At 38.4% G+C, this 18,232-nt stretch overlaps 1 protein-coding gene across 1 annotated transcript in view; it reads right to left on the reverse strand.

The window, feature by feature from the left end:
* The window catches only part of TMEM131 (transmembrane protein 131), a 73,935-nt gene that overhangs the window by 9,025 nt on the left and 46,678 nt on the right, over positions 1 to 18,232 (reverse strand). The window contains exons 12-31 of the mRNA XM_081907753.1: positions 17,069 to 17,177; positions 16,121 to 16,229; positions 14,992 to 15,145; positions 14,725 to 14,895; positions 13,679 to 13,789; positions 13,452 to 13,586; positions 12,717 to 12,821; positions 12,015 to 12,101; positions 9,877 to 10,029; positions 9,676 to 9,751; positions 9,473 to 9,590; positions 8,952 to 9,090; positions 8,728 to 8,837; positions 8,251 to 8,317; positions 7,297 to 7,448; positions 6,131 to 6,273; positions 5,740 to 5,926; positions 4,220 to 4,405; positions 3,119 to 3,277; positions 1,600 to 2,186 (exon numbers count right to left, since the gene is read on the reverse strand). Of these exons, the coding sequence (XP_081763879.1) occupies positions 1,600 to 2,186; positions 3,119 to 3,277; positions 4,220 to 4,405; positions 5,740 to 5,926; positions 6,131 to 6,273; positions 7,297 to 7,448; positions 8,251 to 8,317; positions 8,728 to 8,837; positions 8,952 to 9,090; positions 9,473 to 9,590; positions 9,676 to 9,751; positions 9,877 to 10,029; positions 12,015 to 12,101; positions 12,717 to 12,821; positions 13,452 to 13,586; positions 13,679 to 13,789; positions 14,725 to 14,895; positions 14,992 to 15,145; positions 16,121 to 16,229; positions 17,069 to 17,177 (3,058 nt within the window). The remainder of the gene's footprint in view (positions 1 to 1,599; positions 2,187 to 3,118; positions 3,278 to 4,219; positions 4,406 to 5,739; positions 5,927 to 6,130; positions 6,274 to 7,296; positions 7,449 to 8,250; positions 8,318 to 8,727; positions 8,838 to 8,951; positions 9,091 to 9,472; positions 9,591 to 9,675; positions 9,752 to 9,876; positions 10,030 to 12,014; positions 12,102 to 12,716; positions 12,822 to 13,451; positions 13,587 to 13,678; positions 13,790 to 14,724; positions 14,896 to 14,991; positions 15,146 to 16,120; positions 16,230 to 17,068; positions 17,178 to 18,232) is intronic.

Consider the following 18,232-nt stretch of genomic DNA (forward strand, 5'->3'; position numbering starts at 1 on the left):
GAGCCACTTTCTGATGTTGGTGGTATCAAATTTAAGAAGTCTAAGGGATTTCACACACCTTACTGTGTTTTACAGATACTGCCCACTGATGATATGCAGTTTCCCTTAGCTTTCTGGCTACAATGTGCGAACAAAGGAACTACTGCACAATTGGTATGTTACTGGTAATCCCTATAAAATATAACTATGAAGAAAGCAAAATGCAGAGTATATACCCCCACCACAAACTAATACTAACATTACTTATACCCCACATTTTCCCTGATGGGACTGAAGGCAGCTTACAGATAAAAACAAGAACAACTAAAAATATGGAAAAAGCAACCATTAAAATACAATTAAACATTGACAAAAATAGAATTAAAGCTATATACATATATAAAATCTGTTTAAACATACTAACAATTACTTCTGCTTAACACACACCCTCATACATTTTGCACAGGTTCTAGGTTTCAGCATCATATCTATTTCCTTCAGAAATCCTGTATTTTCTATTAGTGTTAGCAAGCAGGCTTTAGTCTTAAAGCATTCAGTACAGAATAGTGGTATTGGATGAGTTGGCTGCTACACAACAATTTCTTACAAGTTTCTACAGCCAGACTTCAACACTGTGTGAGCAAACATTCACTCTTGCAAGGCTGCACCTTCGTCTCCTCCCTTCTGCAGCCCCCCCCCAACCCTCCGGAGAAGATTTTGAAGGTCTGGGAGGATGTTGCAGAGAGAGAAAGTGAAGCCTTGCTGTGCAACTGGAAGTCTGCTCCTCTTCTGGATGGACAGAGTTGGATACAACCCTACGTGTTTATCCACGTATTATCACTTTTTAAAAGTCATTCAAGCACAGGAATACTTCAAAATTCTACAGCATTATTCTGATAAGTCAAGCACAACTCAGGGTGCTTCTTCAGGGTTTGTTTTTCAAACATTTCTTCCCATTATCTCTGGGTTACATTACCTAAAAATGGATATTAAGAGTGTAATCCTCAGGAGTCAAAGTACATGAAAAGCGACACAAAACCACTTACTAGCTTTCTTGAACATTTCTTCCTCCTCTATCACTTCCCGCACCCCAGCTGTATGTAGTACAAACAGCACCATGATCCCCTCTACCATATGACCTTGTTCACTCTCTGAAGTCATTGGGTCTGGTCCTTGGAGCCAAAAACACTTCCCACCCCCGAATTAATCTTTCAACTTAGACTTAACAAACAAGAGGAGCATTAGCATGAGGAAAGCAAGTTCACCACCACTCTGCATATGAGCACAGCTTAGTAGAAATTCTCTGACACTTCTCCTCGCTTCTTTAAGTTGCTGGAAATCCTATTCAAATAGCCACTGCTATCGGGGAACAGGGAAAGTGTGTGGTCGTTTCAAAAGCCTCTACTGAATCCATTTTTTAAAAAGAGAATTATTTCACATAAGAAGTGCACAAAGGACAAGTTTCGATCAGAGAGGTGCATAAATGTCATAGAGGGGGAAACAGATGACAGAGACTCTTGTTTTGCCTCCCATAGAGAGTTGTCTCACCCAGCACCTACAACTTTATATGTACACACTTCGTAAGATAAGAGTTAATTGGGTGAAGTAGGAGTTTATTACCTTTGTTTTTTGCTACTGGAGATGGGGGCTGCTCTGTAAACACATCTGGGGAAGGGGATTCTGGATGATCAAAGTCTTTGTCCATGGTTTCTATAAGAGCAGCAATGTCGGAATCCTCTGAGCTGTGCCTCGTGTTGCTGGCACATTCTGAATGTGAAGGAGTAGGAAGCTGCGGCAGGGAGTTTTCAGTCTGCTGCTCTTGTTGGTGAGGCACTGCTGGTGGCTGTGACGAATGTTGCTCTAGTAAGACTGGTGCGTGCTGCTGGTTTGAGTGCAGATTTTGTTTTCCACCTCTGGACTTCCTGCCTGCTGTGTGATTCTGAGTTGCAGAACTGGAGTCCAGGAAGAGGGAACCTGCTCTGTTTGTTGACTGTGCAGAACCTGCCTGCATAGAAGTCCTACTAGCAACATTTGAACTGTTTTTATACTTCATGTTTTCAACTTCGACTGAATTTCTATTGCTGTGCAGGTGTACAGATGAACTGCATTGCTTATTACTTCCTGCATTGGATCGTGATGAGGAACTTCCTGGTCCATAGATTCCTCTGGAAGAGCTGTGGTTCGAATCTGATCCAAGTGCATTCAAGCTGGAAGCAGATCAAATTTGTTTTTACTTCTCATAAATATTTAGTAAAATGTAGCTGCACAGTTCCCAACCTATTTAGCAAAGCATAGTAGTAGCTCTTAATGTTTCTAGGTAGCATCTAAAAGGTTGATTCAACATAGCTTCTGGAAATATAAGTGTATAGTGCTAAACTGGGCCTTAAAACTTGATCAAGAGACAAGTAAGTTATTTCTAAAGCAGCATGTTAACAGGCCCTGCTATCGAAGAATAGCTCCTTGCTACAGAGACCAACAAAACTGATATACAATCCCTGTTTTTGAAAAACAGTAATTTATACATCATTCCACAAAGGCATCTTCCTGGCTCCCATTTTCTTCCTCCTTTATCACAATTTCTTCACTCTTTTCTATTTATGTATTTTCTACATAATTCTTACATTTAGGTAGTATTGCATAGCAGCTTCCATAGAAGTATGCAATTATCCAAGGACTGCTTTGATGCATTGCTTGCTGAGTTATACTCAAGTGCACAATATATGTGCACGATATCAATTGATGATATACTACTGCACAAATGATGGCTTTTGCAAGCAGAACCACATACTAGTGTTACATTAAGTAGTTAAGTTACCACTTAAACTGTTCCTGAATACAAAAACATAAGACGCAATCCCTATATAGTATCAAGATATATCTACCAGCTTCTGAGAATGTTTGCAACTGATGTTCTAGTTTTAAGATAACAACTATTCACTATTCAACTATCCATCATGTATTTTCCAAGCTAATAAAGTCTGAAAGACCATTCTGCATCAGTTGTTTTAAATTCCATAGAAATTTTTGCTGCACCTGTGATCTGTTCAAGTTGTGAGGCTAGGAGCCTCGTTTACAAGAGTGACATATACTGGTGAGAAATGCTACTTTGCAAACATCCAATTCATAAGTAAGAGCTTACTTTCCATCAGATGAAATTCCAACTATTCTCCTGAGATCAAATGGTCTTCCCATATCAAAGGGAGGATTGGATGCCTCAAAGGACAAGCGTCGTCTGAATGGCTCCCAAATTCCTTGAGCTTCTAAATAGGCTGTTCCAATTACCAAAAGGAAGAGCACACTGCAACAGACAAGTAAGTAAAGCATCAGTGTTTCTGCCATCATAGCCTGGAAAAACTGAAGACACAAGGCGAGCCCATCTCTTGTTGACAAATTAAGAGAAACAATGTTTTACTCCCACCTACACAAATCACAACCCCCCACCATGCTGGTACTGAAATGCCAAGTTCCAGTAACATTTACATACTATATAATTAAGACCTCCATAAGCACCTATTATTGGAACAAGCGTAGATGCTGATCCTGAAAAAGCAAGACTAAATCTGGTAGGAAAAACAAAGGCAACTTGCGAATTATTAAGCTGAAAGTACTGGCAAGCTGCCCAAGAAGCTGAATTCCTAAGTGAGGGACTCCCAGCAGAGAAAGTACTGTCACTCAGCAAGTTATGCCCAAACTTAGGATCTGTTTCTCCCAGGAGTTTCCCAGCTTACTGTGTTTGCTGAAATGGGATATGCGGTAAGAAACTGACTCACACTCGTTTCAACTGCTTCTAGCTCATTTGTAAGAAGTTATTAAAATAATAAGACATCTGTCTGCTCAATCTATCTCTCTAAGATCGACTACTATGCGACTCCATGCTTTGAATATACCAACTCTCAACAGAACTGCTACTGGTATATCATGTGCTGTAACTGTCAACAAATTTCCATGTTCATGGGATTTGGAGAGGTTTTCCCACTAGTTATTACAATTAAATGCAGATGGTTATGCAACAGGAGCTAATGAGTTTATTCAGATAAAATGTGACTTTTGCTCTCTGTGCATATTCTGGTTGTAAGCCCCACTGCAGCACTGTTAACAACCAACATATATTGCTTAGGTAAAATTTCTTACATATGCATATTCAAAGCAAAATATTACAGCATTTTCTTAACATATTTGATTTATTAACATAGAAATACATGTATATTATAAAAAACTATTAAAAAATTGTGTATAGTACCTCATTATTCCTGAGACTAATACGTACAGTGCCAGCTCCCAATTGGGCCTGGGCAGAGCTTCTGCACAAGTTGCTAACATATGATAGGGAAGGGATGCATTTAATATGAACATAAACTCAGAACCTCCTGTTGTGGTTAGTTTCAGTTCACGGATGACTCTGGAAGTTGTGAAATCTGGTGTAAACCTGTTGAGAGTAAAGGATTGTTATTGTTCATCTAGATTATATATATACACTTGATGACAAATCCACACGTTCCAGTTACATTAGAGTCAATCTATGATTCAACATCCCCATCTATAGCAGATCAAATAAGCCTCTAATAATAGTTACTGCTTGAATTTAGATTAAAGTCATGATGTAAAGATCTTGAAAGGAGAAGTGGGGGCTCACATGTGAATTTTTGCACTTAAACACTCCCCATTCCTAACAAAAACGGTTTGATCTAGGCCCAGACCCACTGATTTCAATGGGGTTGTTTAATTATAACTAAATCTAGATTCAAACTCTCTGCAGGTTTTAATGCTGCCATTTAATTCTTATGATTTAATAAGTTCTGCACATGCCAATATTAACTGTGCACACAGAGTGCATCTTTATGGGGGTAAGTAGAAATAAAAATCATTTATGGGGATAAATGAAAATAGAAATGTGGTGCTTAGGAATATGATAGAATTATCTCTTATTTGTTAGCACTTGGCTGACAGAGAAAATCAGAGAGAGCCGGGAGAAAATGACCTGATTCGTCAGGCAGGAGAGAAAAAAACTGAAGGGGACTGTGCCCGCCTCCCAGAGTTCTTTGCTCTCCTGTCTCCGTCATGCAATGCGAGTCCTAACCCCAACCCATTCGGCTCTTCAGTAACTGTATCAAATATGATGGTGCGGTTAGTATTTCATGACAAATAAAGAAAATGTAATGGCCATTATCATAAAGGAAAAGGATATTATCTTTAAGAGTGATGGGTAGCCTCATGCAACTTCTGCTATATACCACTTGACACATACTTCATCTGACTCTAATATAAACTTTTGTTCAAGCATAATTGTTGCTAGGAGAGGGCAGGGAGGGGCCAGAGGGAGTAGGCTCCATGGGTTGTCTCTGCCCCTTGGGCTGCTGGTTCCCCATCCCTCAGGCAGAGCCACTGTGTGCATTATTAAACCAAGATACGGATGAGTGTATCTTATATCCACATGTAGCTCTTTTGCTCTACCCTTCACACAAGTGGGGAGACAAGTCAAGTGCATGAAACTCATTTGTATCTTAGCTTGTTGAGAGATATTTGAACATAGCACTGTTACAGCTTACATAAATTTATCTTAACTGAAGGGGTAAACGGCTTGACGGGTTTCATTTACGTAGAAGAAATCTGTGTAAAGAAGGTGTTCAGTGTGCTCCAGGAACCTCTGGCAAACTATATAAAAAGAGCATTTTCTATATACAATGCTAAGTATAGAAACTCCAACCACCCGCTGCCCCATAAACTGAAAATGGTACCAGTCTTCAGCATAAGTTAACTTACAATACGACAATCTCTTTAGAGGCATTGGAACTTAGTGCAAATTCTTTACAGTTAACTACTTTAAATCCATATCCTTCACATGAATATCCACTGATTTCTATGGATTTTATATTAACTTGAAGCTGCCCCGTATTCTCCACCTTGAACGTTCTTTTCAATGTGAAGTTTGGTTCCTTTAATTTTGATTCTGAAATAAAGAGGAAAATGCAGTTAAAATTAGACTACTGTTTAACAAGAAAATGGTGTCAGCATTTGGCTCAACTGGTTTCACAAAGCTACTTCAGCTACTTTCACTTCTTTCATTCTTGCTTTTAAAATACAAGAATGATTGTCTAGTTTCTTTCTCACACACTCTTGGATTTGATGTTTGGCTTCACCACAGAAGACTTACTTTCAGTGCAGTCTTTTAATAATGCTTCCGTGATTTTAAAGCGTAAAGAACTGCCCGGCCCAGGTGGCTTGCCTGCAATCTTCATGCTCTCCGTTGTTCCTTGTCCTTTAACCATTATAGCTTCTATTACAGTCAAATTATTTCTGTAGGGGAGAAAAGCCAAATAAAGCATTATGAAATTATGAAGAACTCTACTGTTTCTAGCTATATTGGGGTTATTTAATGAGGAAAAGCCAGTAAGGAGTTTCATAAAATCAATAAAACAAACTAATACATAGACATTGTCTTTCCCTACTCCGCAAATCCATTCTAACTTACTCGTTTTTAAATAAAGCTACTGGTATGGATAAAAGCTATAATGCTAATTTTCTCAAGTTATTAATAAATAATATCATGCATTAACTAAGGAGATGGAGGCCAGGAGCATGCATGGCATTTCCCCCCATTAAGTTCCCTGAACAGTAGCACCAGTGTAACACGTTCTTGGAAATTTATGTGTGTGATGCTGCTTTGGGGTACCACAAGTCGTTGGGCACATCTGAAGTAGCACTTTGTGTGCTATCCTAAATGCTGCTGAACATCTTTTGCCATTTGAACCTTGCTAATTTTTGTGCAAGCCTCGTTTATTTCATGCAGTTGGTGGTTCCTACACAACTGCCGCAGTGCATGGTCAGCTTACAGGATTAAATTGAGATAAAACATTAAATAAACTAATGAACTTCTAAAAGAAGTTGACACATTCATCCATTCCCATTTGTGTCATCACAGTGGCTTAAAAAGGAGCTGTGACCATGCAAGTTAGTGGGGCCATGTGGCCAGTAAAAATGTGGGTGTGCCTATCCATACACTCCTAGGTGTCCCAAGCTGTTATCCTGCTTCTGGCTCAACATGCTCATGGGGATGATTTTGCAGCTCAGCAAGCATGAGCAAAATTTATGGTGCAGCATTAGCATCTCGTAGACAGCCAGGTTGTATGAGCTGACCCTTAAGACTTATGTATGTTAAATTACATTGCATTCAGTTGTATAGAACTTCTCACATATAAACAAACTGCCACTATAGTTCATCTTGAAAGCAATCAATGTGTCCCGCAGATGGCTGGAAAAATGTAGCTCTAAATTTGAACATCCCTATTAATTAAAGCAATTCCGAAGATCTACCAATACCTGATAATGATTAGCGATGAAACTGTTTTATTAAGAACTGGAGTAAACTTCACTTTGACAGATTTTCTTTCCCCAGGCTTTAAAATTATGTTTAAAACTGACTGCCGAGACAAGCCCTCTGTAAATCCTGTGGCGCTTTGCAACGTGTGACCCTTGAAAGAGGAAGACAAATCAAATTAAAAGGTTAGAAAGTTTGCATACTTTTAATCAGTGCCTAGCTTGTAGCTCTGTAAAATGCTGCATATTTTTAAACTCTCATTTTAAATATATGAAAAGCAAATATACGAATCTAATTCTTATCTATATAGCACAACCTGTGTACCTGACAGCTTTATAGACTAACCAACAAAAGGCAGGTACCTATTACTAAAAGGAGCTTTCAAATCTAAATTTAAATAGGGAGGGAAGGGCTAAGGGAACAATCTAACAGAGAAATCGTAGCAGACTGAGAAGGCACTTAAGTGTCTGGATCACTTGATTGTGATAAGCAGAGAGAAAGGCAAGGGTAACAAGAGGATTTGCTACTGTAGCCAACTATAAAAGCAAAGGTCATTTCAGGAAGATAAAGAGACTGAACCCCTAACCAACAGCTACAGGCTGCAATCCAATGCACAGGAACCACTGGGATAAAGTGTAAACCGAGGTTGTTCACATGCAGTCAGGTGTTCAGTAAAAGCACTAGCAAAGCTATGGCTTGGTTTCAACCTAGCATCCAAGTATGGTTTGGCACTACAAGAACTAAGCATTGTGCCCATGCCCTTTTTCCTGCTGTGCATGCTCCAATTAAATTAATAGCATTTGAGTGCAAACCATAACTCAGTGGTTTGAATGCAATGGCAGCCTATGGCTTGTGACTATTTTGCAAACCATGCTTATGCTCGTAATAACTGTACTAACAGCAGCTCAGTATTAAGAACTGGGTAGAACAAAACTGGGTTTTAAAGGATTACTTACACAGTTTCGAGAGACTTGAAATTCTAGCGTCTTCAAATTGAAGTTTGCAGGCTTAGTCAAGTTAAACCTGAAAGAAAAGCACATAGTTAGGTGCGGCCGAGTACTCGGGAAAAATATTTAGATTCACTTTAAGAAGAAATAAGGTGCACAAATAATTTTTGTTTCTGTTCTGCGGCAATGGCCTGTTGGGATTATATCTGATGGGGGAGAAATGTTGGTTTATGTTATCATACAATAAAACTATTATGAATACTAGAAATAACATCTTATATGACATACAATACATAATATATCTGATAACTGAAGTTGTATGAATTTAATAGACTGATATTTAAATAGCAGGTCTGCCTCAATTCATGTAGAAAGTAGCATTCAGGGGGCTCTATTTTAAGAGCAAAGAAGATAGGCAAGTGATGTACCCTAAACCCAGCCCTCAACATTATCTCCTTGCAAGCACCACTTTTTACCACCACTTACCGGTCCATTAGCTTATCTATGAAGACTGATGGATTGGAATATAGTGCTATGGGAAGAAGCTGAACAAAAACAGGAACATCTGCTGGATTTTCTAGAAGAATTTCTTCCTCCTAGAGGAACAGGTTTAGATTCAGACTTATTGTCCCAAAGTAGCAAATATAGGAAATCATTTTCAATATTAACTTTTGTGTTCTTAGTACTACATTGACAATGCCAAGACTTACAGATGAACTGTTTGTGTTGGTAAGTGAAAAATCCAAATGGCGCAGTGAGCCAAGTAGAGACGGCCATGCCAATTCTGCTGTGATTTTGGAAGTCACAGCCTTCTGGAGATCTGTGTCCACTTCAAATACAGCACTTAATCTAGACCAGCAATGTAATTTAGCATTAAGAAAAATTAGTATCAAGCTTCAAAAATAAAACCATAATATTTCATGGAATTAACATGCATATAGACACAGTCAGTTTTATGATTCTACATAATAAGGATTTTTAAAAAAACAACAACAAAAAAACTGCAGTAAGCTAGGATAATTTCTTCAGTATTCTTGGAGTAGCCTTCAGTTCCATTACAAGTTTATTAGCTGCATATGGAAGCTAATAAAGCACTGTTTACTGTTTCATCTATATTTCCAACCCATTTATTGACTACTGCAACACTTCTCAAACAATGTTGACAAGCAATTATGATTCCCTGAATTTCAGTAACCAACCAAAAAGCCATTCCTTATTTTAAAACACTCACTGATTGCCTGAGTGATCTCTTATTCCAATCCATTCTCTGAACAGATTATCATGCAAATCCCAATCTGAATCCCATGCATCTTCTTGCATAGATGTACTGTGTTGTAATTTTGATTCAGCTAGAAAAGAGAAACATAAATTTCACCTTAACATCTTCAATATCTAGAATGTTAAGAGTGTTTAAAAGATATTAAAATTACTTACCTTTACTCAGAAAAGGCAACCCCACATAACAGTGATTCCCACACTGTAAACCAGGGTCAAAGTAAACATTTGCAATCTGAAAAATATAAGCAGTAGCAACCAAGAATTTAAAAAGACCCCTCTTAGGAATGCAAAACTGTGAAATATCTATATTTTTAAACATAGTTACGTAATTTTGAATAATATCCATAGTGCTCGAACCTTGGATTTTTTCCCTGGCTCCAGATCTTCTTTGTTACTTCGTAATCTCTTGTAATAAAACCGAACATCTTCTGATAGTGAACGGATCTGTTGTATTTTTACCTTCTGTGAGAAAGAGCTCATGATACTCAAACTCTGATGAACAGTCTTACCCTAAGAAAGAATGTACAATTGTGGGTTTTTTACACATCTATGTGCCCATGATTGCAAAGTTTTTAGCACCCCTGGTAATATAGGCTAAGGTTGCTCTGAGAGAATTATTCCATCTACATTATTTTCCTATAACCACCTCATTCAAACCTTTTCAGTTTAGAGATACGATACTGCACACATTAAGAAAAAGTATCGTGCAATGTTACAAGTCAACCAATTGGTTGTTGTTGTTTTTAAAAAAACATTTTTTGCAGAAATGCCAAAGGAAGGAAACAGACTGAAATGAGGGGACGTGTTCTACAGAGGAAGACCAGTCTGTGTTTCCTGTCCTGCATCACAAGTTGTCGATATAATATCATGAGCATTATCCACTTCCATTATCTGCTCCCACTGTACTCAAAGTTCAAATAAAATCTTATTGCCAGGTTAATTCGTAGGTCCTTCATTCAACACTCAACAATTGCCAGAAATCACCCCCATAAATTAGGAACAGAGGGAGGTAAATTCAGTTACTTAAAATTAGCGAGAGTGGCTGCATAAAGGAAGAGCTAACATAGTAATATTTTGCATCTAAAACCTTATACATTTCAGAGGAACTTACTTTAAACATCTCTATGAGGCTCAACTATTTCTCTCACACTTTCTATCCCAGTTCTTAATAGAAAATAAAGTAGGAAGAATTAAACAAAACTGCAGGCTTTAGTCTCAGGAAATAATAAAACGTTTTTCCAGCTCCATGAAGCTACCTTGGAGTGAAAATAGTGGTGCATTTTATAGCTACATTATGTGCTCAATGTAGAAAAAATGTCTCTTCCTCCTCTCTTTTACAATCTAATGGAGTGGCGTATTAAAAAAGAAAAATTTTCTTACCAGAATATAATAAAAACAGCCACCTCCATAAGGCACTTTCAAACAAAGTTCTTTTTCCTCTTTCCTCATTTTTGTGTTTAGAAGGGAATTATAAAGATACCACAAATGCAACTGCAAGATTTAAAATGCCACCATACAAAAACCAGGAAAAGGATTATAGAGGGTAAGTAAAAGAGAAAGGGAAAGGACCCCTGGATGGTTAAGTCCAGTCAAAGGTGACTATGGAGTGCGGTGCTCATCTCAATTCAGGCCGAGGGAGCCGATGTTCAGGCCAACAGCTTTCTGGGTCATGTGGCCAGCATGACTAAACCGCTTCTGACACAACGGAATACCGTGACGGAAGCCAGAGCACACAGAAACACTGTTTACCTTTCCACCACAGCAGTACCTATTTTTCTACTTGCACTGGTGTGCTTTTGAACTGCTAGGTCGGCAGAAGCTGGGGCAGAGCAACGGGCGCTCACCCCATCACACGGATCTGACCTTCTGATCAGCAAGCCCAAGAGCCTTAGTGGTTTAGACCACAGCGCCACCCGCTCCCACAGAAGATAAGTATCCAATTTTGGACTAGGCAGGAACTTGGAAATAGCACATTATTTTCAAAAAGTGACTGCCCGTAATTGAATCCTGCCACACAGATTTCCAATCCTCTAATAAAGATCTGGCAAAAGATATACTCCAAGGTAACTGCTACATGGTCTCAATTATTCTGAGAGGTTGTGCAAGGAGCAACTAAGGGTTTGATTTCTATGCTTCCCTGTGTTTAGGACTGTAGTGTATCAAAACAGCAGCCAACTTCCTTTGGAAAAAAACACGTCTCGTATTTCAGCAGCAGTTGTTCATGATTTCAGACATATGGATTGATGGAGTTAACATATGCTAGTTCTTACCACTAAGACTGATTCAATTACCCTATAGCAATGAGAAACAAAGGCTGGGGACACATCCCAGGCTCCATGAAAAACAAGAGAATCTGAGGTTAAAATGCTTTCCCAATGATGGGGTGTGAGATAAACTCCTGTAGCATGGCTAAAATCAGTTTGTTTCCTTTTTCATAATGATGGATAAATAGTGAGAAGAAACGGTTAGAAATTCTTCAAAATATATTATCTTACTGGGAAAGAAGGTGGAAGAAGAATGTGTTTTGGGGAGCACATCAATGAGCCTACAGCAATTACAGCCTTCACAGGAATGGTTAAAATCTGAAAAAAGAGAAAAAGAATAGTAGCTTAAACGCAACATTTACGTTAACTCTTATCAATAGGTTTTAGACTATGGGTTTCATCCAAAAAGGTTTCCCTCCGGTGCATTAGCACAAAGCCATAACTGGACACAAGCCTACATTTCTGCTAGCATACTTGTGCAAAAATCTAAAATCTGTTTTTATAAGATGAGCACATAAGCCCAACAAAAATATCAACTGCTCTCTTCTGAAAGTATCTGCAAGCTTATATGCTGAGAATCAGAAATAGGTTGACTGCCTTCTATAGATCTTTACTAATATTAAAGTAGTTTTGCATCCTTCTATAGATATGGTATAGGAAATACCAGATGATCATCATTTAGTTTTCAGAAAGCAAGCATGATGGGCATACCAAATGAAGAACAATTAAAACAATCTTCTGAAACTCCTGAAAGGTTACACACCTAAACTGTCACATGCACTAGCCAGTGCCAAATATACTGAGAGGAAACCAAGCAACTGCAGTTGCCATCACAACAGCTAAAAGCCAGGTGTGTCCCCCCCAAAAAAAAAACCCGTTTCTTTTCTATTTCCATACACATTACTTTTAGGACCAATATAAACGTAAGAGTACCTCATAATCAGTTGTGATTTGTATAGCCCCATCATGAATCCCTTCAAGTTCTTTTGGTAATAATCTTACTCTGAATACAGTGTATGAACCAGGCATCAATGTTACCTGTAGAACAGAATTATATAGTTGCTTCATTGCTTTAATCTCACATTCCTCCAACAGACAACAAAAAAACCCCGGTCACTGTAACAAAAATGCACACACACAGTTATCTGAAAGGGCTTCATGATGAAATACGAAGAATAATGTTTTGCCTACCACGTAAGTAAAACACTCTCCACTATTTATTTTCATCAGTTAAATCTCTCACAGAGGCGCCTCTCATTGTTTGCTTCCCCCCCCCCCAGATGTGGATATGTGTGGGGTGTTTGTCTACATATAAAAATAGCTAGCACCATGTCTATACATAGACATAAGCAGTGCTTTTTTTCTAAAAAAAATGTTTAGGGGTACTATCATTTTGACTCAAGAAAACCACCATTTCATAGTTCAGATCGGGGAAAATAAATACAGTAAATGGACAAAAGAACAAAGATTCACAAAATGTTTAGGGGTATGCGTCTCCCTGCAACGTCGTCCCCTCAAAAAAGCACTGGACATAAGCGGATGTGGTGATCTCACACACACACACACACACACACACACACACCCACTTCTTTTTACTTAGTGATAAGATTTGCATCTTTTGTCCATATGCCAGACATAACTGTAATAAGTAAAATATGTGTTACTTACCGAAGTTTGATCCAATGCATTGGCCTTTTCCAAGTCTGGAAGACTTGCAATTATTGTAGTTCTGTTGCCTTTTTCAGCAGCAAGGAGTTCCATGGTCAAACCATCACCTATCACATGCCAGCTTTTTATAGCCAACTTTAAAAGGGCACAATAGTTTTAGTAATAAATTAAACAGATATGCCATTTAAGTAAAACAAACAAACAACAAATAAAAGAATGTCTCTTACCTGAATTGGATTGCTGTTCATGATTGCAAGCAGAATACTACTTGTTTCTGTGGCACTCAATATACCAAAATCTATTATCTGTTCTTCAGGTCTTGGGGGCAATACAAAATACTAGAAAAACGGAAGAGCATCAACTGCATTAGGGACAGGCAGCTCATATATCTGTTACTGCAAGGGCTCAGAAGTACTACCACCAGTTCTAACATGTTGGTTCCTCCCCCCCCCCCAATATTTTGGACAAGTAGCCCATAAGATCTGGGACTGAAGAATCTGTATTTGGTTTTCAGGTATACAATCTGCCGATTACACAGAAAGTGCTACAATTGCTGGGAAACACATCTACCTTTTATTCATTCTATTGGGCAACCAGATGCTGACCTACCATGAGATAAGGCAAGGCACTATTAAAGGTGACTGAGTGAAAGAGAAAACAGGTCTAACAAACTACTGAGTACAATCCACTGGTAATTCTCCTCTTCTGTAGAAATCCCGCTAAGATGGAAGAGTGATGCAACAGGCACAACAGCATGGTTTTCTGAAGCTCCCTAGTCTTAAGGGGCCTATACAGGAGAGCATTTGAGTGGACTGTGCCCCATGTTAATTAGTGAAGGCAGCTGCCAATATGTTTTTGTTGGCAGTATGCGTAACTGAGAGCTAGAAAGTCAACACATTAAAATATGAGTTCAGTCATTTTGAACAGGCCCCCACGTACAGACATATTAATGTTTCTTTTATTTTTTAAAAAAATGTAATGTAATTCCTATAAATTCAATTTCAATCAAACAGCAAACCTACAAAAATAATATCTAACACATTAATATTACATCCCGCAGAACTGCCACATGGCAAAAGAACAGAATGGGTTCCATCCATAGGTCTATTCTAGCAGGCATTAGACTTCTGAAATATAAACCAGCTACCAAATTTGCATTCAGTTTGAATTTGGCTTCACTACTGAGCACGTTATCCAGAAACACAAAGAAACCACATCTAAAGTATTTCACTTTAAAAATAGAAAAGATTTTTTAAAAAACTGATATACTTACATCTAAAAATCCAGTGTATGCTCTTACAGGTAGATGAAATTTAGAAGCGTTTGTAATGAGCAAAATATTGTTATCAATGTGAAGAGATGACAAGGAAGCCACAAAATAAAGTGTGAAAATATATCTGGATTCATTTGGTGGAATTAAAACTGGTTTGCTGAAGTTGTGTACCTAGTATAATGAATAAATATGATCCAGGTTAACAGTGAATCCAATTTATGTAACATTTAATAGCAACGAAATAGTTCAGCGCGTAATTGGGCTTACTTTAAATATTCCTTTGATTTCATCTGGTAGCATTATATCATGAATGAGGACTGCAAAATTGAATGTGTTTGTTAAGTAGATTGGTCTTTCCACAGAGTCTGCTGGACTGTCACGAATATGAAATAATGTGGCTGCATGATCAAATCCTAAGTACCTATTTCAAAATATAAAAAAGCCAAAAAGTAGAGATTTGCACAATCCTCTATAAGAAAAACTCACAATAATCACCAGAAAATTGGTTAGTCACAGAGATGAGGAACCTGACTCTCCAAATGTCATCGGACTCAAATTCCATCAGCTCTAGCAAGTATGACTAAAGCTGAAGAACGATCAAAGTTGTAGTCTAATATCATCTGGAGGGCCACAGGTTTTCCATCCAACAGCAGCAGTTTAAGATCTCTCTTTGGCTTGTTCACTCAACATCATATAATGCCTGAAGGACTGCCAATTGGCAGGCCACAGACCCATTCCTGATTTTACTTATCAGCAAGTTTAAATTCACCCAAAGGACCCAGATTCATTCCCCATGCCCTATCGTCATATCCTGCCCAAGCCAGGTGTGTAATTCAAATACATAAAACTTAAAAATCAATACTGGGAAATATAATGGTCTGAAGAATTTATACACTTGTTCCATTTAGCAGCAAAGAAGTCTGAAACCAAATACATTACCTAGCAAATAAAGAGTTATAACCAGAACTTAAAACGTGGAAGAATTAGAATATACTAGCTTATAAATGTAGAAGTTAGAAACAGTAAAAAAGCAATTGCTCAAGCCTGTCCCTAACACTTGTAGCAATGGGCAAAATAAAGTTATCTGAGTGCAAGGCAGCACTATTCATGACAATAGTCACATGCTTTGTTTAAACAGGGCTGTGTGATGGCCACTGCACGCTGATCCTTTGGCTCCGATTCAGTTTGTAGCTCTTTATCCAGGACGGAATACACAAAAATTCAGTGCAGTGTCCACACAATAACACTGGCTTTAAACCCAGTGTTCCTATTATAAGAAAGACTCATTTGGAAGCATATTTATTTGCTACAGGAAGCCATGCAAGTGGTTAGTTACTTGTGTACAGGAACGAGGTGTGAGTTAAATGTAAGACAACAGTATCCCGTGCAATCTTACCCATCTAACACTTCTGCTTGATATGGAATTTCAAGTTTTGAGTAACTCTTCTCTTTTGCTTTTACTGTTATTTTTCCTGAAAACTGTGCAGGTCGTTTTGCTTTCGATGCTATATGGTACATACAAATAGATAAATAAAAACAAACAGTGTTACTATTATTGACGCATACACAAAATTGACACATATTTATTTTTACTCTGATAGTAAAACTGTCACTGTTGGGGCTTTGATTTACTACAAAGTATCATAAACCATTTTGATCACATTTGTAACTAAGCTACTCCTGTAATATATTAGGGTGCAGTCACTGTTGAGCTCTAAAATGTGAGTATAATGCTGCTTGCTGAGCTCAAGTGGCTTCAAGGAGGGTGGGTGATACAGCAACATCCCTTCTTCAACTTTCAGCCGAGAAGTGGGGAAACCTATGAGCCTGCAAATGTTGCTTCCTGTTAATTCTAACCAAATGCCATGCTGGCCTAGGCTACTGGGAGTTGTCGCCCATCAACATCAGAAAGGCCACAGATTCCCCTTTTTAGCAAAAAAGATGAAGACTTCAGTAGACAGTCATCATTAAATGCCCTCCACTCTTGGTCTCTGTGTATATACACCGAACAGCACGATTAAACACATGGGATGGGATTCAGAGGAAAGCTCACAGAAGGCAGCTGGAGGAAGCAGACTCTCCCAGCCCCTCCTCTGCCCAGCAGCATCCTAAAAAGTCTCTCCTGAGAGTCTGGGGGTGGGGGTTGCGGGAAAACCAGGAAGAAACTTCTACAACTGCAGCAATATCCCTGGCAGTATTATGTAACTCGTTGCAAGCAGTAACTGAGTTCAAAAGAAAAGCAGGTGTGGACCCCAAACTAAGAAATATGTTCAGATACGCTGACAAAAGGCTTCCCATCCCGCGAATGAGAAACATACAACTTCCAGAACAGACTTTTACTTACCGTCAAAGCTAATACTTGCAACTTTGGTATATTTACTTTCAGAAGCTCGAAGTGTAATTGGCTTGAAATGTACTGTGATAGCTTCATTCTGTGGTGTGGGTCTAACACTCTGGAAAAGCATAAAAGAAGTGCTTACGAAACAACTACTGAAAAAGTCTGTATATATCTGTTATCTTTTCCTTCAGAAGTTGAGAATCTGCTGACACTTATTCTAAGTTATAAAAATGTGGATACATGTCATTAGAACAACACGAGTCAGGAATGTTTCCAAATATATATACATAATTTATAGCAGAAACAACTGTGAAACTCCAGCAGATTTACTAGGTTTGTTTCATTTTATTTCAACACATGCCTGTTTCACTAGAAAAGGAAGCAATTAACTAGGTTGGGGGTGTTTTTTGGCTAAAATGTCTGTAGCCATCTAAAGAGAACTAGCCTTTCAGCGCAAGCTGCACCAAAAAAATATCAGAGCTATCTATATGAGTTCTATTAATGAGAATGCACACATCAAAAATACCACTACGCTTCCATCTAAAATTTTACAAGAGTTATACTTAAGGTTGTTCCAGTGCTTGTATACCTAGCACAATTGTTTAGAGATCCTCCACAAGGCAGAACACTACACTCACATTATTTTAACTGTGTCTTCACTTCCAGTATCTCCACTTTAGAAAGCTAAACAGCTGAAGACACATGCTGGCAGCATTGCAGAGCAGCAGGGAATGCCCAAAACAAACCAACAAATTATTTAAGTGTCTTAAAGACATCCCTGTTTAGGGAACTTTTTAATGTTTGCTGTTTTATTATGTTTTTAATATTCTGTTGGGAACCGCCCAGAGTGGCTGGGGAAACCCAGCCAGATGGGTGGGGTATAAATATTGTTGTTGTTGTTTCAAATGTGGCCTAATTCTGCGAAAGACCAACTATTTTGAGAGAAATGTAAACTCCAGAGCTGCTAGAACATGAAGGCTAAAGATTAAGACTTTCAGGTCCAGAGGCTTTGAGGTGTGGAATCAATATCAGCAGCACATCAAAAAGCTCAGAGTGCAGATTTCCATTCAAGTTACTAGGCCTTCAAGGTAACACCATGTGACACGAAGAAAAGAACTCAAATAAGGATAAGAAAGATGAGAGAACATCAAGATAAGAATGTGTCAGAAT

Source organism: Podarcis melisellensis (genome assembly GCF_964234715.1).
Source record: "Podarcis melisellensis genome assembly, chromosome: 4".
Lineage (NCBI taxonomy): Eukaryota > Metazoa > Chordata > Lepidosauria > Squamata > Lacertidae > Podarcis > Podarcis melisellensis.